This window comes from Hippoglossus hippoglossus, chromosome 6 (genome assembly GCF_009819705.1).
Source record: "Hippoglossus hippoglossus isolate fHipHip1 chromosome 6, fHipHip1.pri, whole genome shotgun sequence".
Classification (NCBI taxonomy): domain Eukaryota; kingdom Metazoa; phylum Chordata; class Actinopteri; order Pleuronectiformes; family Pleuronectidae; genus Hippoglossus; species Hippoglossus hippoglossus.
Window position 1 is genome coordinate 2,445,959 of NC_047156.1, and position 20,705 is coordinate 2,466,663.

General features: G+C 42.6%; 2 protein-coding genes across 5 annotated transcripts in view; both read left to right on the top strand.

The window, feature by feature from the left end:
• Positions 1 to 6,317, top strand: part of mical2b (microtubule associated monooxygenase, calponin and LIM domain containing 2b) — a 38,505-nt gene extending 32,188 nt beyond the window's left edge. For 3 of the 4 annotated variants that reach the window (XM_034589141.1, XM_034589145.1, XM_034589142.1), the window contains 12 exons: positions 1,265 to 1,400; positions 1,967 to 2,013; positions 2,572 to 2,684; positions 2,816 to 3,022; positions 3,146 to 3,321; positions 3,402 to 3,790; positions 4,127 to 4,206; positions 4,296 to 4,385; positions 4,481 to 4,574; positions 5,628 to 5,736; positions 5,825 to 5,898; positions 5,986 to 6,317. In XM_034589141.1, the coding sequence (XP_034445032.1) occupies positions 1,265 to 1,400; positions 1,967 to 2,013; positions 2,572 to 2,684; positions 2,816 to 3,022; positions 3,146 to 3,321; positions 3,402 to 3,790; positions 4,127 to 4,206; positions 4,296 to 4,385; positions 4,481 to 4,574; positions 5,628 to 5,736; positions 5,825 to 5,898; positions 5,986 to 6,215 (1,745 nt within the window). In that variant the 3' untranslated portion in view covers positions 6,216 to 6,317. Of the gene's footprint in view, positions 1 to 1,264; positions 1,401 to 1,966; positions 2,014 to 2,571; positions 2,685 to 2,815; positions 3,023 to 3,145; positions 3,322 to 3,401; positions 3,791 to 4,126; positions 4,207 to 4,291; positions 4,386 to 4,480; positions 4,575 to 5,627; positions 5,737 to 5,824; positions 5,899 to 5,985 lie in introns of all 4 variants that reach the window. The other variant, XM_034589144.1, reaches the window with a different exon arrangement.
• Positions 6,318 to 8,359: 2,042 nt separating this feature from the next.
• parvaa (parvin, alpha a) overlaps positions 8,360 to 20,705 on the top strand; it is a 16,186-nt gene continuing 3,840 nt past the window's right edge. Inside the window, exons 1-11 of the mRNA XM_034589150.1 lie at positions 8,360 to 8,620; positions 13,835 to 13,924; positions 14,347 to 14,417; positions 14,993 to 15,095; positions 15,203 to 15,343; positions 16,935 to 17,050; positions 17,191 to 17,249; positions 18,925 to 18,944; positions 19,047 to 19,108; positions 19,861 to 19,929; positions 20,496 to 20,597. Coding sequence (XP_034445041.1) covers positions 8,485 to 8,620; positions 13,835 to 13,924; positions 14,347 to 14,417; positions 14,993 to 15,095; positions 15,203 to 15,343; positions 16,935 to 17,050; positions 17,191 to 17,249; positions 18,925 to 18,944; positions 19,047 to 19,108; positions 19,861 to 19,929; positions 20,496 to 20,597 — 969 coding nt within the window. The 5' untranslated portion in view covers positions 8,360 to 8,484. The remainder of the gene's footprint in view (positions 8,621 to 13,834; positions 13,925 to 14,346; positions 14,418 to 14,992; positions 15,096 to 15,202; positions 15,344 to 16,934; positions 17,051 to 17,190; positions 17,250 to 18,924; positions 18,945 to 19,046; positions 19,109 to 19,860; positions 19,930 to 20,495; positions 20,598 to 20,705) is intronic.

Sequence of the window (20,705 nt, forward strand, 5' to 3'; positions counted from 1 at the left end):
CATGACTGTAAAATGTTCACTTGCTCTAAGGTTCAGAAAACACTTCACTTTCCTCAGACACTGCTCCAACACTTGGTTTTAGCTCCTGTTTCTTTAAAGGTCCAGTGTGTAAGATTCAGGTGAAAAGGATTTATCGGCAGGAATTAAATATAAAAATAATCCTTGTGATGTTTCCACGAGTGTGTTTCATCCAAATTGTACAAATGGTTGTTTTCTTTACCCTAGAATGAGCCGTTTGTATATAAATACTTTGTTTACATCAGGAGCGGGTCCTCTCTACAGAGGCAGCCATGTTTTTTTTTACAGAAGCCCAGACTGGACAAACTAAACCTTTTTGAGTTTTTATGACAACTGAAGGTTTCTACAGGTTTTTCCTTTCAGGACTTTAGTGTTTTTAACTTTGCAGAACTTTCACATACATGAGTAGAAGGAAACCCAGAGAGCTCATACCTCCACCAAGGCTAACGCTCTATCCCACCACGTCAAAGCAGTGTTTCCCATTAATAATCTGGATGGTAGCTCCCCCGCTTTACTCTCGTTTGTCCCGCCACAGTTTCATAATGAACAAAAAACATTTCTTACACAAGAAATCTCTAACTCTGTTTTAGAGATTAACTCTGTGAATGCAGTTCTTCCTCTCACGGGAGAACTTTCACTTTAATCTGTGACCTAATCTGTTGTTCGTCATAGATTGAATGAATTCTATGGAAAAGGCTGCAAAGAAAGTGAAAAATAAAAATCCTGGACACAAAATTTGTGGAGGTAAAAACCTAAATAACAATCTTGAGGAAAGAAACACTGACAAAGCATCGTGTGTCTCCTTTAACCTATCGATCAAAAAGTGAGACCATCCCAGTAAAAGTCTCGTTACTGGACGTTCTGGTTCTTTAATGACACAAAGGTTGTATCAAGACATTGGAGGATGTTGTTGGAAGATGCTTTTCTGTGAGTACTCTACTATGAGCATGTCATTTATTTTATCAGTGCTTGTGCTGTTAAAAGATCTTAATACTTCATTGTGTAGAGTAAACTGTAGTGTTTTTATTATTTTTATTGTGTGTAAATATATTTTATTGACTGAAAAGTAAATTAGAATGTGTGTATGTCTGGTTCCTGCCACTCTTGCTACACTGGTTGTTTTTTATCATTATTAGTTTTAATGAAACGCATAAAAAGTGAAGCATGCATGTAATTAATTTGATAGTTAATTAGCTTAGCATTAACTTAACACCAGTGAATAACTACATACTGTTATTATTTGCAGGTGCAGCTGCCAGTTTTCACTCGGAGCAGTTTGATAAATGTCAGAAACGAGTTCCTGACGACACGGAGATGGCCGTCGAGGCTCTGGAGGCCGACGCCGCGGCGTCTCAGGGCCAAAGCCACGACGCAGCCAAAGGTCAGTGCCGCTCCTCCACTGAAGCGTGTGGTTCATGTTTCAAAACCCCCCAAAAGAATATGAAGTAAACTATGAAACTCTGGTTGTTAAGATACCAAGAATGTGACTCTGTGGTTTTTCCTCAAAGCTTTTAACAAAGACACTGTTCTGCACTAATGAGTTTCAGCTTCTGTTATTACTGGAGAACATGATATTCCCTGAGGGAGAATGTTAAACTGGCTGAACTGTAACCAGTGACCGACGTGTGTGTGTGTGTGGGGGTGGGGGGGGTTTCCCTCCTCCTGGTTGTGTCTGGGAAATCAGGGTGTGGTTTACAAACTGTAGCTTCGCTCCTGCTCTCAGTTTATGTCTCAGTTTTCCTGCACTAAACTGTCGACACACACAGACACAAACACACAGACAGACACACACTCTCAAACACATACACATTTCTGCACATGATTCCTAATATGTCGTTATGGAACCCTTGTGACAAAGAGGTGTGATTGATGTTTGATATTTTATTTTCTATGATATTCAAACCTTCCTGTGTCTTATTCGGTCTCTGGTCTCTGTCTCTGTAGATCCTTCAAACACCAAACAGAACCACCGATGGAGGAAGAAGATCAGAGCGAGTGAGTAACTTCCATTTGTCTTTTGTTTGTCTGTTCATTGCTTTTGTCTTTTATCTTCTGGGACCCAGTGTTTGATCTCCACTAACAACACGTAGATATTTGTACTTTGATTCTCAAAAGAGAAGTTACAGCCAAATGATCTGAGGCCAAAAGTCAATTTGAGTCTTTGTTGATGTATTTCTGCAGCTTCAGCTTCAAAGTGCACATATACAATATATACATATGTTCTCTATATACTGTACATACAGTGCAAATGTTATAAATAGTATAATTGTTAGTGTTAAGGTACCTAAGATGCCTCAGGAGTAAGGTACAGCTGTAATGCTACATCTCAACCACTAGAGGTCAGTATTGTTTTTTGAACACTTCAGGTCACTGAGGTAACGTCTGTGCAGCTGTGAATAAAACATCTGTCTTTGTCTCACACAAAGTTAAAGACTCAGAGTCAATACTTAGTCTTTATCTCCTGGTCTGTAGTTAACTGATCCAGTATTTGTTGTATTTTATTTTGAATAATGTCTGTTGTGTGTCTGTGTGTGTGTGTCTGTGTGCGTGCAGCCTTCCCTCTGCTCTTCATCAAACACTTCCACAGAAGTTTACCTCCGGACAGAGACGCACCGGAGACTGTACCTGAAGACTTTGAGGAGATCACAGCAGCAGAAATACAAACTGTACGTCGAGTTGTTCAGGATTCACTTCACTCACATGCAGCGTTTCACAGCTTTTCTTTATTATTGAGAATAACTAACAATCTGTTGATGGTCTGACTTGAATTTGACTCTTTCTGTTTCCACCCTCTCAGAACTGTGGTGGAAGTTTGACGACGTCGGAGCCACCGACTCGTCCGGACAGAAGCGAGAAGAGTGAAGAAGCAACGACAACAACAGTTTCACCGCCAAAGACTCGATTGAAGATTTCTCTGGCTGCCAAAGAGAAGCTGTTGAACTGGGACGTCGGGGTCGCGCCTGAAGAAACAGACACCACAACTCTACAGCAGCAGAAAGTCCAGGTGGAGTCTCTACGTGTTTATTAGGGTTGTTTTTAAGAGAAGAACGAAAACCTGGATATGACTGATTTTGATGTGACACAGATATAATGAATTAACTCTTTCTGCCCTCTGATGTTTTATCAGGTGACGGCAGAGACGGAAGCAGATCAGCCTGACACAGACTCGGGCCTGGGCCAGGACGGAGAATCGTCCCAGAGCCAGACCTCGTCCCACTCAGCCTTCCAGCTCATAGCCAGTGCCTTCAAGAGGAGGTTTAGTGGGACCAATCCCTCCAGCAGCTCCAACACTGCAGTCGCAATGTACGCGGGAAATACTTCATTAGTCTAAAATATCTCTTTTGATATTTAATTCTGGTTATTATTTGTGTTTTCTTCACCAGGAGACCCAAACGAAATGGGCCCCACAAGCAGAGGCCCATGTTGGATGGGGCGTTCAGCTTTGGCTCCCTCTTCAGTTCCATGAGTCAGGAGGCGTCCAGAGAGAAGGAGGAGGAGGAGGAGGAGAAGCCTGAAGCGCTGTTGGGGTCTGTAGGGGCCGATCCGTGGGGGGCCGGGCAGGATCTGCCCTCGCTGCTGCAGCAGGTGTCCCTGAAGGGCCGCAGCGACTCGGGAGGCGTGTTTGCTGACGACATGGGCTCGCTGCCCCGCAGGAGGCTCGACCTGTTCTCGTCCCTGAGGCTGAGGAAGAGGGAGGTGTCGGAGAGCGATGGGAAGGAGCAGGAGGTGCAGAAGGAGATCAGGACCATTCTCACCAACCTCAGAAACAAAGGTCAGCGCAGAGTCCGGACACTGGAAATATGGAAATATGTGTTTAAATAAGATCGGGACGTGCGGACAGAGAACAACTTAAAAGCATAATACCTCTGGCCACTGGGTGTCACTGGCACAGAGATATGAAAATGATTTCTGGTTCTTTTCATGTCTCTGCCCCGACAACATCCAGTGACCAGAGCATCACTGTATGTTTTGGGGTTGGACGTGTAAACTCTGGATTATTGTGATTCATTTATGTCGTTATTCAAAAGATCTGTTGTTTTATAGTTTCATCATCATCAAATGTTTAAAACTGGCTTCTCTGACTTTATTATAATTCTTTTTACTTTAGCCTCCAGTCGACAGAATCTGGACGCTCCTTCCTCCAGTGACGATGAAAATGAAAACCTGCCGCTCCGTCAGAAGTTGCCGGTACCGATCATTTGTTTGTGCTTTAAGACGACAGTTTATAAACTGTATTTATATATGTGCACGTCTTCTGAAACGTCTTCCTGTCTCAGCTGTGTCCAGAGAGAAAGAGGAGGAAGCAGGAGAAGATCGTGGCTCAGCAGACGAAAAGGGAACAACTGAAGAGACTCCACAGAGCTCAGGCACGTTTCTTTTTAATCACAATATAACGTTATAGCTGTGTATAGATTAATCTCATTGTGTCATATAATGTGATTTTTTTTTATTCATCGTCCAGGTGATTCAAAGACAACTGGAGGAAGTGGGAGAGAAGCAGAAAGACGTGGAGGAGAGAGGAGTGACGATAGAGAAGATCATCAGAGGAGAAACTGGTACAAACAGCACATCCACCCACAGACCAAAGATCTCTGAGCCTGAACACTTCATTCTCATATTATTATGACTTTATTTGTGTAGAATTATGATTTTTAATGTCCCTCCGGGTCCCAGCTCCTAACACATCACCTACACAGCTTCTATTTCTACCGCTTCCTTTTAGCATCCAGGCAGAATAATGGATTAGCAGCCTCAGAAAAACATTACATTTCAGTATAACCCCTCTAATATATGCAATAAATGTCAATAATAAACAAGTTTCTGGTTGAAACCTTGTGATTTTCACAACTTTCTCTCGTAAACATCTTTTCTCGTAATATTAGACTTTTCAGAGCCTCTAACACGAACGAGACATTTCAAATCATGTCCCAGTTTCACCTGAACGACCTCGTTTCAATCTCTAAAACGTCTTTTCAGCTGTGAAACGCTCATTGTTCTTCTGCTCTTTGATTCCTGCGCCCGCACGTCTCAGGCCATTTGGAAAGAAGCGTTGCATTGTGGACTGGATCTGGTTAAAAGCCTCCACACACAGTTAATGGCTCCGCTCACAATAGACACTGACACTTTATAGAGCTTCGTCTTTTCTTCTACAGTAGTGTGTGTGTGTGTGTGTGTGCGTGTGTGTGTGTGTGTCTTTTTATTTGTAATGTGACTAATTGACATAAAACTGAAATATTTTGTTCTTTCTTCTCCGTCCTTCCCTCTCAACCCTGCTACATTCATTCATCTCTTCCTTCCTTCCATCCTTCGTCTCCTCCCTCCCTCTCTCCTTCCTTCCATCCTTCGTCTCCTCCCTCCCTCTCTCCTTCGTCTCCTCCCTCCCTCTCTCCTTCGTCTCCTCCCTCCCTCTCTGCTTCCTTCCATCCTTCGTCTCCTCCCTCCCTCCCTCCCTCCCTCCCTCCCTCCCTCCCTCTCTCTCTCCTTTCTTCCATCCTTCGTCTCCTCCCTCCCTCTCTCCTTCCTTCCATCCTTCGTCTCCTCCCTCCCTCCCTCCCTCCATCCCTCTCTCCTTCCTTCCATCCTTCGTCCCCTCTCTCCTCCCCTCCCAGAATCCTCTCAGTCGGACGACGGGGACGAGGCCCGGCTCTATCAGTCCTGGTTCAAACTGGTTCTGGAGAAGAACCGGTTGGCTCGCTACGAGTCTGAACTCATGATCTTGTAAGTTGCAGCATCTGATCACACACAGACACGACTCCTCCTCCTCCCCAGCAGAGGACACTCACTTTTCTCCTCCTCCTCCTCTTAGTGCCCAGGAGCTTGAGCTGGAGGACACACAGAGCCGCCTGCAACAAGACCTGCGATGCAGAATGTCCGTCGAGGGTAAAGAAGGAACACGCACAACAACAAACGCACAATCACTGATAATCAGGTATAATCGTTGGTTAACTTCCTCCTCTCTTCCTCCAGATACAAAGAAGAGCGCCTCCCAGCTCCAGGAGGAGCAGAAGATGCTGTCGGAGATCATGAGGACGGTGGAGAAGCGGGACATGTTGGTGTCTGTGCTGGAGGAGCAGAGGCTGAAGGAGAAGGCCGAGGACAGAGACCTGGAGAGTCTGGTGCTGTCCAAGGGCTACGAGCTCCACTGGGCCCCGGCGGACGACAGCTGGGGGCAGGAGCGGCAGGAGTGTGAGGGTTGAGCGTTGAGCGTTGAGCAGGACGGACGGTACCAGCCATTTTTAAAGAAACAGAATTTTACCATAATTAATGTTGTGAGGATGGAAAAACAGCAACAGGAACATGTGGGGACCATTCAGGCGAGGGGCGGAGCCTGTAGAGCAGCAGGAGGCGGGACATGACGTATGTGTGGAGATATGTGGCGTCGGCGCTTTTCAACAAAAGCTCCTCGTCTGATTTGCCGTCCGAGTGAAAACTGCTGCGAACGCGTCAGGTCTCCTCGCTCGTCCTGAAGCTCTGAGTGTTTGTCACTGTGCGAAATTGTTTTAAGTTTGTGTCATAAAAACAGAGATGTGCGTTATTTTAGTCACTGTTGGGCACTTTGTGTGAGTGCAAGACTTCTTGTGCGTGTTTTAATATTTGTTTCACTTTGTGCTTGAACACTGTCAAATAATATTTAATGGTATTTACACTCGGACACTAATGAACACAGGGGAAACGTTATCCTGTCTGCAGGTGTGAGTGTGTGAGTCTGTGAGTGTGTGAGTCTGTGAGTGTGTGAGTGTGTGTGTGTGTGTGTGAGTGATGTAGCTTCTCACTGGACAGAAATATGCTGCTGCTCGTCACAGCTCAGACTGTGACATCACAGCTCAGACTGTGATGTCACAGCTCAGACTGTGATGTCACAGCCCCGGAGCTGCTGGTCAGAGATGTGACGGGAACACTCCTCTCATTCAGAGGAGATTCGCTCCGAGCTCCTGAACCTGCTGTCGGTCAAACTGTGATCGTCCTGCTGCTGCGTGAGACGAAGACGAGGCTCGTCTTCCTCCCGAAGAGACGGATAACGTGTTTACATGAATCTTAATGTTTGAATATGGAGCAAACACTTTCTCCTTCGGCTTTAAATGTTTGATCATGATGTGAATTAACACTAAATTAATTAAGTTATGTTTTCATGTGATGTTTCTGTGCATTTCGGTTTTATGCTGCTTCGAATCTTTTAAAAACGAATCTTTAATAAAAATGAATTTAAAATTTTGATAATTGTCTTTTTTCACTGAGGCTGGATCAGAAGACTCAGAAGTTTATCTTTTATTATTTTATTCAGTTTTTATTTAGATTTTATTCATATTCACCAACATGCTCTCAAGAATTAGATAATTTAGATAAATATAAATAGATAAATTGGAGAATATATAAAAAAGTAGAAAATACTTACGAATATAAAAATTAATTGTTGATATATATAGTTTTTATGGATTTATAATTCATATTTGTATTTTATTATTGTACAAGTATTCGTCAATACATATTTTATTCGACTACTTCTCACCAATCATAAAAATCCACTTCGATAATTCACGTATCAAAATAAAACAAGATAAATAAAATGTTAAATAGGAGTTTTTATTTGACTTTTATTTCATAATGTGTCAGGAGCATTAATCTGTTTAAAATATAAACTGTATAAAACAATATAGACGATATGACAGTTTACCTAAAGTGAAGCCAAAGCGTGTAGATTGCCATCTGGTGGCTGGCTGTGGTATTGGTAAAAAAAAAAAATCTATGGTAGTGTACCCTGTCCCAAAGAAAAAAGTTAAAATAGATAAATATATTTTTTAATCAAATATAGTTCGTGCTCTCTGATGTATGATGCATGTTTATTTTTTCAATAAATGTAGTTTAAGTGTTTGGTCTAAAAGAGAAGGGCGCCCCCTTGTGGTGGAACCTGGCCTCTGTCTGGGACCCCTCAGCTCCTCACCTCCTCCCCGGTGTTTGGCCCCTCTGTCCCCGGCAGCTCCTCCCCGGTGTTTGGCCCCTCTGTCCCGGGCAACTCCTGACCTCCTCCCCGGTGTGGAGCCCCTCTGTCCCGGGCAGCTCCTCACCTCCTCCCCGGTGTGGAGCCCCTCTGTCCCGCGCAGCTCCTCACCTCCTCCCCGGTGTGGAGCCCCTCTTACCCGGGCAGCTCCTCCCCGGTGTTTGGCCCCTCTGTCCCGGGCAGCTCCTCACCTCCTCCCCGGTGTGGAGCCCCTCTTACCCGGGCAGCTCCTCCCCGGTGTTTGGCCCCTCTGTCCCGGGCAGCTCCTCACCTCCTCCCCGGTGTGGAGCCCCTGTGGCCCGGCCCGCTCCTCCCCGCTCCCCCTGCTCCTCCTCCCCAGAGGAGGGGCCTCTCACCGCGGTCAACTCCGGGAGAAAATGTCTGGAATTCCGTTTCCGCTTTAGGGAGTGGACAGATTTCTTTTTACTTCATCCCCCCAGTTCGCTCGGTTCTGTCCCGGACTAACGACGATGGCCTCTTCGCCTCAGAAGTCTCCGTCCTCCCCCAAGTCCCCGACGCCCAAGTCCCCGTCCTCCCGGAAGAAGGACGACTCCTTCCTGGGGAAACTTGGAGGAACTTTGGCGAGAAGGAAAAAGGCGAAAGAAGGTAAAACTACTGCGTTCAACTCCAAACTACACGTAGAAAATACTGCGAAAGAACAGCCAGGAACCAGCAGCAACTACTAATACTACTACTGATACTACTACTAATACTACTGCTAATACTACTACTGCTGCTACTGCGTTTCACAAGTAAACATAAAGTTATTAACTTTTAATCCAGACAAACAAAAAGCTGCCAGAAGTTGGAAAAGTCTCAAACAAACTATTACTCACAAGCCAGATTTGTTTTAAGTAAGTTTTCAGAATCAGAATTGTTTATATGTCTGTCTGTGTGTGTCTGTCTCTCTGTCTGTGTGTGTCTGTGTGTGTGTGTGTGTGTGTCCATGTAAGGTATTAAAGCTGTGAACCAGTGAGCACAGAGGGAGGATGAGTAAACACTGGATCCACCAGAACTTAACTCTGTTGTTGTGTTGTAGAGGGAGAGGTCAGAGGTCAGAGGTCACATCACCAGCTCCCTCACCATGTGTAAACATCTGTTTCCTGAAGCTGCTGTCACACACGTGCTGAACATTGGGCACATTGATGCTATAACAGAATTTGCGTCTTTCAGTCGTGACCTGCACCTCCTGCTGTGTTGTGCAGTCATGCATCAGATCCTCCTCCTCCTCCTCCTCCTCCTTCAGGTGAGAGGTGGAGGAGCAGACAGAGACAGGAAGTGATGTCATAACTCCGCTGCAGAGACCATGTGATCATGTTTACATCATCTCACACCGTCGTCAGCTCTTATCAACACAAACTCTCCTGACATCATCGTCATGTTTTCTTTTTGATGACGCTTCCGACACACTAGCGCTGAATTTGAGTCAGTATCAGCTGTCAATCGTCACGTTCACCCCGTTTTTATAGCATCAATAACTAATTAAAACTAAACTAATTAAAATGGAGAGAAAAATATTTTCCAGTATTGGAGATAAACCTACGAGCATCCTAAATATAATAACTAGCATCCTAGCATACTAACATCCTAAATATAATAAGTAGCATACTAGCATCCTAAATATAATAAGTAGCATCCTAGCATACTAGCATCCTAAATATAATAACTAGCATCCTAGCATACTAGCATCCTAAATATAATAAGTAGCATCCTAGCATACTAGCATCCTAAATATAATAACGAGCATCCTTAATATAATAACTAGCATCCTAACATACTAGCATCCTAAATATAACTAGCATCCTAACATACTAGCATCCTAAATGTAATAACTAGCATCCTAGCATACTAGCATCCTAAATATAATAACGAGCATCCTTAATATAATAACTAGCATCCTAAATATAACAACTAGCATCCTAACATACTAGCATCCTAAATGTAGCAACTAGCATCCTAACATACTAGCATCCTAAATGTAGCAACTAGCATCCTAGCATACTAGCATCCTAAATGTAATAATTAGCCTCCTAACATACTAGCATCCTAACATACTAGCATCCTAAATGTAGCAACTAGCATCCTAGCATACTAGCATCCTAAATGTAATAATTAGCCTCCTAACATACTAGCATCCTAAATGTAGCAACTAGCATCCTAGCATACTAGCATCCTAAATGTAGCAACTAGCATCCTAGCATACTAGCATCCTAAATATAATAATTAGCCTCCTAACATACTAGCATCCTAAATAAGCCAACAAGCATAACTGTTAATCAACCAAAACATTTGTTGAACAGTAGCATGATCGAGGACAAATCTTCCTCCCTGTAGGAAAAAGAAAGGGACACAAATATTATTACACTCCAGTTATATAGATAACTGAAATCAGATATATAATCTAAACAGTTTTGCCAAATTTGAAATAGAATCTGGTCTTTTTGTTGAGGTGAGAATACTTGTTTTAGCCGTTTAGCTCCAGTTCATCAAAGACCACCTCTCTACTGCCCTCTAGGAGAATTCCAGCCAATTTTGGCACAACAGCATTAACAGGAAGTGGACAGGCTCTGGGGGGGGGTGTAAAGGTCAGAGGTCAGATCCAGAACAGCCGCTCTGGAGCTCAAACGCTCTCGATCACCTCAGTGAACCTTCCTCCCTGATGTTTATAAATCTCTCTGTTGGACTTTAACTACCAAGAATGTGTCCTAAATAAAAACGGTGTTATTATTTAAAAGCGGCGGCGGCGTCGCTCTGGAAACTCGCTCGGCGTCCGCTCGCCGGCCGCTCGTGGTTAAAGGCCACGTTTTATCGCGGGAGGAGAAAGGTCTCCGTCAATTGGATGATTACTTTGTGTCAGTCAGGATCCTGTTGCACAGCTGAGCCCCGTCTTTATATCGTCTCTGTCCGCGGGACACGCAATCACATTACATTCATGCTGGCTCGTGCGCGCGCACACACACACACACACACACACACAGACACACACACACACACACACACACACAGACACACACAGTGCAGTGTGTCTAGGTTCTGTGATTTGATGGAAAACTCTGGCCGGTCGCTCTTCAGTTGATCATTGATTAAATCTAAGTCCTTGTGACGTCCATGGAGAGAGAGAGAGAAACGAGTGAATGAAAAAGAGGGAGAACGAGAGAGCTGCGGGACGAGGGTGAGGATATAATGCTAAACAGAAAACAGCAGGAAATATAATGTTATAATTATAATATATATATATATTTATAATTGTGTGTCCCTGTCAGAGACATTAGAGCTTTAGCCTTGTGGGGCTCAGGATGAGCCGCAGGGGGAGAAGCTGGTCCTGGTGGCCAGGAGACGATGCTTGAGTCTGGGGGACGGAGACAGACAGAGAGACATGGGCTGTGGAGCGCTCTGCCCTCCAGGTAGGACACAGCGACGTGGCGTTTTACTGTCACACGGTTTGAACCGAGTGACGGCGTATTGTCGTTGTATGGCACAGTGGGAAGGGGGCGGGGGGGGGGGGGGGGGGGGGTGAGGACGCCGAGGACGCTTGTGATTTTCTTTTCAGTCGTGAATTCAGAACAAATCAGATCTCTAACATGTTAACAGGTGGATCTGCACAGTGGGATTGTTGCAAAGATCCTCGTCGACCTCGTCTGAGCGAAACAAGCAGACGAGTTGAGACCTCGGTCGTCTCACCTCAGTGATGCGTCAGATCCCTCGTGTTTCCTCTAACGTCTCCCAACACCCGGGTCTCCACGTATTTCTCCTCCTGAATTAGCACAAGTGGAAGTTACAGTAAAACCAGAGAGTGTTAATTGGTCTGGTGTCATTTTAACGCAGCTGCAGCCCCACGTGAGTTTCTGCACATCACAGCAGATATTAGAGGTTTTTAATTCTTCCTCTTTCCTCCGTTATCGTTTTTTAAAGAACTTATGAGGTGATGAGGGATTTAGAATTTTGTTCACATGTGATTTCACATGACCTGAAGATGATGATGATGATCATGTGTTCAGCTCTGCTGTTTGAGGGGAGAGTTTATTTTGAATCTGAGGTGTGATGAGAGGAGCTGCACACATAAAAGAAACAAGCAGCAGTTTTACAGACGTGTCCGGTATCATAAAGTGTAATGAAGTTAAAATGATTTGAAATAATAAAAACACAATAAAAGGCATAATAAATTCTTAAAAAAGTAAAGGTAGCTTAATCATGTTATCATATGCAGAACTTTAGTTTGAACTGTTTTCAAGCTAAATAAAAGAGGTAAGAGAAATAAAATCTGTATATAACATAAAATAATTGGTTGAAGGAGCAATATAACACAAACATATAGAAATGTGTAACATAATAAAATGAAATTATTAGAATAAATACAATGATGGTGTGACCTTGTAAAATAGTTTAGTTAAAGGCAGTTTTCACTTTTCAGTCTGGATTTGAATTGTAAAAGAGGGTTTGGAGAAATCTTCCTTATTGAATTATTAACTTACTTGATTCAGTCTTATTCTTTAATAACATGATGAAGTTCACGTTTATATGTTGATGCAGAACTGAGGCTTCATGTGGTTCTGTTAGATGAGTGGGTGATAATTTACAGAATGAAGAGAGGGAGGTATGTGTCACTCTGTAGGAATACTCTCATACTGTGTGTGTGTGTGTGTGTGTGTGTGTGTGTGTGTGTGTGTGTGTGTGTGTGTGTGTGTGTGTGTGTGTGTGTGTGTGTGTGTGTGTGTGTGTGTGTGTGTGTTCGTTCATGCAGACATGCTGCACATGTGGATGGTGTTGATTAAGAGGATGTTGTTCCAGTGAAGGCAGAGAAATGCACAGGATGTTCACTCGGTGCTCTCAACGCGCACACACATAGACACACACACACACACACACACACACACACACACAGACAGACACACTCACTCACACAGAGCAGTCTCCTCAGGTATCTGAACAACGACACGCTGGGCGTCTGTAATTCCCGCTGAGAAGCAGGAGGTCGCCGTCTGCTCGTGGTTGTTTTGCTCATCACAGGAACATGTTCTGTCTCCGCTGATCTGAACTGAACCGACTGTGGACGGGTCGTTTTCAGGGGCTTCACAGGAAGTGACATCATGAAGCCGTGTGGTCGTCACATTGAGCCGCATGTTTAGCTTGTTAATCCTTTAACGAATTAAAAACTAAAACATTCACGTGTTCAGCTTCTGAAGTTGAAGATTTCAGAAGAGTTTTATTTTCCTACATTTAAAATCTTTGGGTTTTAAATTGATGACCTGCTGTTAACAAGATTAATTAATTAATTGATTGATTGATTGATTTCTTAATTACTCCAATAATTAAAATGAACAATGGAGCCTGATGGATATGGACTTCTGGAGGTTGATGCTGATATTAGAGAGTAACAAAGTTCCAGAATGATGATTACTAAGATTTTATCAAACCCTTATGTCAAAGAAATGTAACTGAGGTTTGATATATTATAGTTCAACCATAAACTTTATTATAAATAACTAAAATAAATAAGAGACACAACAAAATATATAGAACTTGAATTAAGAACAATAAATTCCAATCATCTTTTCTGGATTATCTACTTTGTAATGTAGTTTTATTTAACATACACACATTCAAAATGCACAGTTTAATCCAGTTTGAGGAAAGTTTGGTAAAAACTACAATAACGTATGAACGTCAGAAAATACTGAGACACATTGAAAGTATAGAATCAAAGCAGCTGTGTCGTTTTTTTAACAGAAGAATGTGAAAAATTCAGGAAAAAACCCATTTGCCGTGTCTGATGTTTTTGTGACGTGATGGAAACTGAAAGCTGCTTCTTGTTTGTCGTAGTGTCTGAGCTTCAGGAGGAAGGAATCAACGCCATCAACCTTCCTCTCAGCCCTTCACACTATGAGCTGGACCCTGAAGACACCATGTTGGGTAAAGACACCGTTATACACCAAAACAGCTTTTCACTTTGAAACCTTGACGCTTGATAAAGATGATTCACATGTTTCCAGGGAGCAAAGAATGTACCGAATACAATTTACACGGTTTAATACAGACGTCTGCTTTTGTATCTAGACACTAGGGATAAGGATAAAATCTATGTGTATATACACACACGTATAAATATGTAAAACAGGTGAAAATACAGATTTCAGTCGGCTACTAGACGTTTGGCCAAATCAGAACAAAGTTGACTTTTAAAGGCCTGAGCTAATATTTTGTTGTTTCTCTCCGAGGTTCTACAGAACATTCATTTTGTAAACAAAGGTTTTTTCTTTAAAAACTAAATCATGCAAAGCTAAAGTCAAACTAACAGATCCCCTGTAACATTGATGCTGTCTCTGCTCCTCCAGAGGAGAATGAAGTTCGCACTATGGTCGACCCCAACTCCAAGAACGACCGAAAACTGCAGGAGCTCATGAAGGTGAAGTTTATTTTCTTCTAACCAGTAAAAGTACGAGTCAGTTGTTCGCTCTCGGATCGTCGGAGTAAATAAAACACAGCTCAGGAGTCAAACAGTCCAAAGACTCTGGAGGAGAGTTTTATTATCAGGCTTATTTATGATTTATGTCCCAGTGGCTCCGGCTTCTGTTTCCCTGAGTGATCTCAGCTGAACGCTCAGATTCCAGAGGCAACACAATGTGAGATTTGTTGTGAAGAGTGAAAAAGATTAGATTCATGAAAGTGGTTCAGAATTCTTCATATTCTCAAAGTTTCCTGCTGAATATTAGAGATAAACTCTGGTTGTTAATAACTTCTGAGTCTTTTTAACTGATCTCAGTTCAGCTTCACTCTTCAACTGGAGCTGATTGTGACAGTTGAAGCTGTGACTCTCAGTCAGTTCTTCTCACAGGAGATCGAACCCACTCACCAGGGTCACAGAGAACAGACGCTCAGGGAGAGAAGGAGGAAACATGTTCAATTTAAAACGTAAAATTCACGTCAATTCACTTCAAGTTGAAATAACAAGTCGTCTGTTTGTTATTCTGCTGACGTCAGGTGTTGATCGACTGGATCAACGATGTTCTGGTGGGAGAGAGGATCATCGTGAAGGATCTGGCCGAGGATCTGTACGACGGGCAGGTTCTGCAGAAACTGTTCGGTGAGGAACTGAAACGGGGACGAGCTTCCTGAGAAAAGAAAGTGAATGAAAATCGTATTGATTTTAACGTCTTCGTGTCTTCGTGTCTTCGCGTCTTCGTGTTTCAGAAAAGCTGGAAGGTGAGAAGCTGAACGTGGCCGAGGTGACCCAGTCGGAGATCGCCCAGAAACAGAAGCTGCAGACGGTTTTAGAGCGAATCAACGACGAGCTCAAACTCTCCACCAGAAACATTCGCTGGAACGTGGACTGTAAGAAACATCTCTGATATATGTCTCTAATTTCACACATTTGGTTTGTAGTTGAAATTAAAATTATCTTAAATAACAAAAGAAGCATTTAAAAGAAGTTAAATCGAGAAGTCAAATTTCCCTCTGAGCCGCTTCCAAACTAAAAGAGAAGAAAAACTCTTATTATTATCACAAATATTTATATAAATAGGTGGAATATTTCCCCGTATTCTGAAGTTATATACATTAAAAGTTACATCCAGCCCATGCAAACATAACGTAAAGAAATAAAGGACCCGGCCACAGCTTTAATCAGCCGTCAGTCTTCAGACATTCTGCCGCTCTCACACCAGTTTGTCCGTGAAAAGCTGTTTGTGCCAGAAGTCTTAAAAGAGAAAACGCTAAAGAGCCGTGAATAACGGGGAATGTCATTGATTTTGCTTTTCCCTGCTTTTCTTTTACAATCAATTCACTTTTGTTTGTCGCTACTTTCATCCTCCATTCACGCGCTCGCTCCCTGAGGTAACTTGCTCGGAGCCGACAGGTTTCATAAGAGGCCGTTGGTTCGTGTGCGCTCTGTGATTTTTTTTTTTTTCCCGTTGCCGCGGGATACAATCAAAGGGCCGGCTTTGGACACTTAATTGATCCTGTTTGTATCCAGAGGTAAATCCTGTTTGTTCAGTCGACTAAAGACCAGGGAATCTTTACGGTTCTTCTCCTGTGTAAAAGCTTTTTCCACTTCACTTCACTTCAGGGCGACTTCTGCCGTCGTGTTACGTGACCTTGTCGTGTAAAAAACATTTGATTCTATAAAAAAAAGATACTAGAAAATATGTGGCTTGTAGGATCTTTGGCAAACAAACGCCGGGAGAAAGAAATCACAAAACATATAGAGGATAAAAATGTCAATAAATAGAACGTACGTGAGGAACACGTCTGAGTGTTAATGCAGACGATGTCGTCTTTGTCTAAAATACAGTTTTTATTAAGTATTTCACTTGAGGAAGGTTCTGTTGGTTTGTAAACAGGTTCTGTTGGTTTGTAAACAGGTTCTGTTGGTTTGTAAACAGGTTCTGTTGGTTTGTAAACAGGTTCTGTTGGTTTGTAAACAGGTTGTTTGTCGTCTTGTGTCTCGATCGTTTCTTCAGTTTGAACAAATCCCATCTTTAAACAAACAAGTAAAAATAACTGTGAGCAAATGACTAAAGACAAATGTATTAAATATAACGTCAACAAATAATAACAATAATAATCAGACTGGACAGAAGAGGAAGTTGTTCTGTTATATGTTTCTACAGGAACCAGCGTGAGCACGTTTAGAACAGTAACAGTTAAATAAAATAATTCTCAAAGTAAGTTGGTGCTCAGATGGATTTCAACGTTAGAAAGCAGCAGATATACGTGAAAAGATAAACATGTTATATTATCTGTTCAATAACTAATATTCAGGGATTCAAGGGAACATGTGAATAGTAAACATGAAGTTTTTGTATCAGAAAACATAAACTCAGATTCTGATGTCTGTGTTTTATCGGCCAAGCGATTCATCCAATCAGGTTCTAGTTGATCAATAATCACTTATTTCTCTCTCTCTCTCTTTCCTCCACGCTAGCGGTTCATGCTAAGAGCATAGTTGCTATTCTCCACCTGCTGGTGGCGCTGTCGCAACACTTCAGAGCACCGATCAGATTGCCCGACCACGTTTCGATCCAGGTGGTGGTCGTTCAGGTGAGTGGGACGTCTTCGTCTTCACTTCTGTAAATTCAGCTTTGACGTGTTTCTCTCCATTTGTCTCGTGTCGTCTTCTTTAGTAGAATGAAAATATAGAAAATCCCATATTTACATCTTTTCCTTTCTTTGTCTTCCAGAAGCGAGAGGGAATCCTTCAGTCCAGACAGATTCAGGAGGAGATCACAGGAAACACAGAGTAAGAACATTTCAGCTTCTTTTAAACAGCCTCCATCGTACGGGGGGGGGGGTATTTACGTCACTAGGTTTCTCCTGTTGACACGAATGACAGGAAGTGACACGTTGACACTGAAGCTCTGGAGAATAATAACTGTACCTGTGTATTATTTACTGATTTTTGATTTCTGTGTTTTCAATTCAATGGGAATCAAAGTTCAGAGTTTTCAGAAAGTTTCCTTGATTTCTGAGGAAAAGGGAAAAAGCACTTTTATCTCACTAAACTAAAGAAGTGACGAGAATTATTTTATAAGTGGATTTTTTGGAAACTATTTTGTCAGTTCTGCAGTTTTGACTCTTTACTTTTGGACAAACTTCATAACTCTTTATTTATTCTCTTCGTAATACTCACCACAGAATTATCCTCGTATTGAAATGATAGTTTTTATGATACTTTGGAAAGAAAATACACAACACGATCTAAAACAACGGGTAAAATTACAGTTTATATTAGAAATGATCTAATGAGGTGATATACACCCTGCACACACACACTGTATATACACATAATATATATACATAATAAACAAATAATGGGGAATATAAAGTGAATAATTCCTTTTCACATTGACATGATGACGTGTTTCTAATATGATTGGTTGCAAAGGTTACTCTATCTAATATATAAAGAATTCATGACTGGTGGAACGACAAACTTTAAATATCTTTATATAACTGTGGTTATTTTTTATTTTTACTTCTTCAGGATCTGTTATATAAATCATTATAAAAATCATTGTTTCTAACCAGAGATGTGATTTCACCCTTTTAGCTGAAGAATTAGAGCATTAGCATCACGTGCACACTTTCTCACGCACACTGGCTGTGAGGCTTTCCTGCAGCCTGACAGCAGCAACCAGGGAGATAACGGCAGGCCAACACACACACACACACACACACACACACACACACACACACACACACACACACACACACACACACATTTTGTCATGGTAGATGGATACTGTTAATAACACACACACACACACACACACACACACAGAGGCTCAAACACACTCGCATGGTCACAGTGGAAACACGGTTATTACCACACCAACAGGAGCCGTGCCCAGACCTGCCTGCCTTTGCCATCACAGATTACACCATGAACATGTGTGAGAGTGCCTCTGGTGTGTGCGTGTGTGTGTGTGTTTGTGTGTTGCTGCCATTTCTTGCTGGCCTGCCCGCTGCGATATCGCTTCCTCTGGGACGCTCACACTGCAGCGCTCCCCCCCCCCCCGACGCTCCAGAACCCACCTGACCCCGTCCAACAACATCATCCCGCCGCGACAGCGTCATAATGGACGAGGGCGGCTCGTCCCGGTTCATTGTGTTAACACCCGGCTGCGTTGTGGTGCAGGGGAGAGATTGTTGCATTGTGTTGCAGTATGTGGTCATTGTGAACGTCCCAGGTCATTTGAATACCCGACGTGTTTCCCTGTTAATCAAATTATGATGATACCCGAGCTGCGGCATTGTGTTGTCACCGCGGTGACACGATCCAGCCATTCTCTGCATTCCTCTGTGATCCACCTGGAAGCACTCGTCTGGTTTTCTATAAATAATAAGTGTGAAATTGTCAATAAGGAGAACTGACCTCTGACACGTGTGTGTTTTTGTCTCCTCTCTTTTCAAAGGGCCTTCTCTGGCAGACATGGTAGGATGCGCCTCTTTTATTTCATTTCTGCTTCTGGCTTCACAAATGCTCACGTCTCATTATTATTCTTTGGTGACGATTCGTTTTGTGTTTCCTCCGCAGAGCGCGACGCCTTCGACACCCTGTTCGACCACGCGCCAGATAAACTCAATGTCGTGAAGAAGGTACCGGAGCCTGTTCGATGGCCGTGTGTGTGTTTGGTCACCAAGCTTGTTCAGTCTCGTAGTAGAGAGCGTAACGCCGGCCACAGGCCAAACAGTCAATTCAGTCAAACTGCAGAACAGTACACACACTCATGAATATCAGCTCCTTTAATATCTCACAATATTAAAAAAGGGATGTAAAGAAATTCCAGCATCCAACCTAAAATGTAAATGTTCCTTTCTTGGTTCAAGTCCCATCCGTCCACCAAGTTCTGTGGAAACCTGGGTTGTTTTGCTCGTGCTGCGTTCGGCAGAAGTTTAGCAGAACTTAAGTTTTCATGAGGCAACGGAGGCACAAGCCAATCAAATCAGCTTCATAAGATAAGATAAGATAAGATATTCCTGTATTTGTCCTTTTAAAATTGCAATATTAAAGCAGCAAGAGTCTAAAATAGGAATCAGTGAGTAATAATAAGTAACATGCAATACTTGAGTGTAAGGAATATAAAACATATTTCTATATAAAATCATAAGTTTACTTCTCCATCAGTGCAACAGTCTTTGTTCTAAATCTTCCGACAGCTCCTGGAAACTAAGACTCAATCACATCTCACCTGCTTTCGATTGTTTTCTTTCTTCAAGCTGATTAAATCGTGACTTTGTTTTGTGTACTTTGTTTGTTTCTGTATATTTGTGTTTGTGTGTTTAACTAGTGAAGTGTGTGTAGATTTGTGTTCACTCACTGTTTCTACTTCTGTTTTTTTCTTTTTCAGACATTGATCACATTTGTGAACAAACATCTGAACAAGCTCAACCTCGAGGTGTCGGAACTGGACACACAGGTATGACACACACACACTCTCACACACACACACACACACACACACACACACACACACACACACACACACACACACACACACACACACACACAGTGAGTGAGTCTCAGCTGTCAATCATGACGTCTCAGAAACATGAACACTTGAGCAAACATCAGAAGAACGACCTGAAATGACAGAAACCATCTTTATTTGACGTGTACTTTGATTTTAATATTTTGGTGAAGCTGGGTTAATGACCTGTACTGCAGCCAGCCACCAGGGGGCGTCACACAGGTCATCCACCTTTATATCTTTAACTTGTTCCCAATCATTCTAGTTAGTTCTTATCACACTGATGTTTGTGGACGTGTTCATGTTTCTGATGAGTTGGATTTTAATTACTTAATTACAATAATTGGTGAAACGTCATGATTGACAGCTGAGACTGACGATTGGTCGATTGCACATGATGCTGATGCTTCACCACTATTTCTTGATATTTCTGGAGTTTAATGTTCATAGATTCATTTTTGATTCATGATGTGTTCAGTGTCACATCTCCTCTCCGTGTGTTTGTGCTGCCTCAGTTCGCAGACGGGGTTTACCTGGTGCTGCTGATGGGGCTGCTGGAGGGATACTTTGTGCCGCTCTACAACTTCTTCCTCACACCAGAGAATTTTGACCAAAAGGTAAAGTGTGATTCATTTTCTGTGTCTCATCTCAGAATCAGAATCAGAGGAATAAACCTCAGATATTAAAAACAATTATCATTATCCGCTGTGTCAAACAGTTCTTCT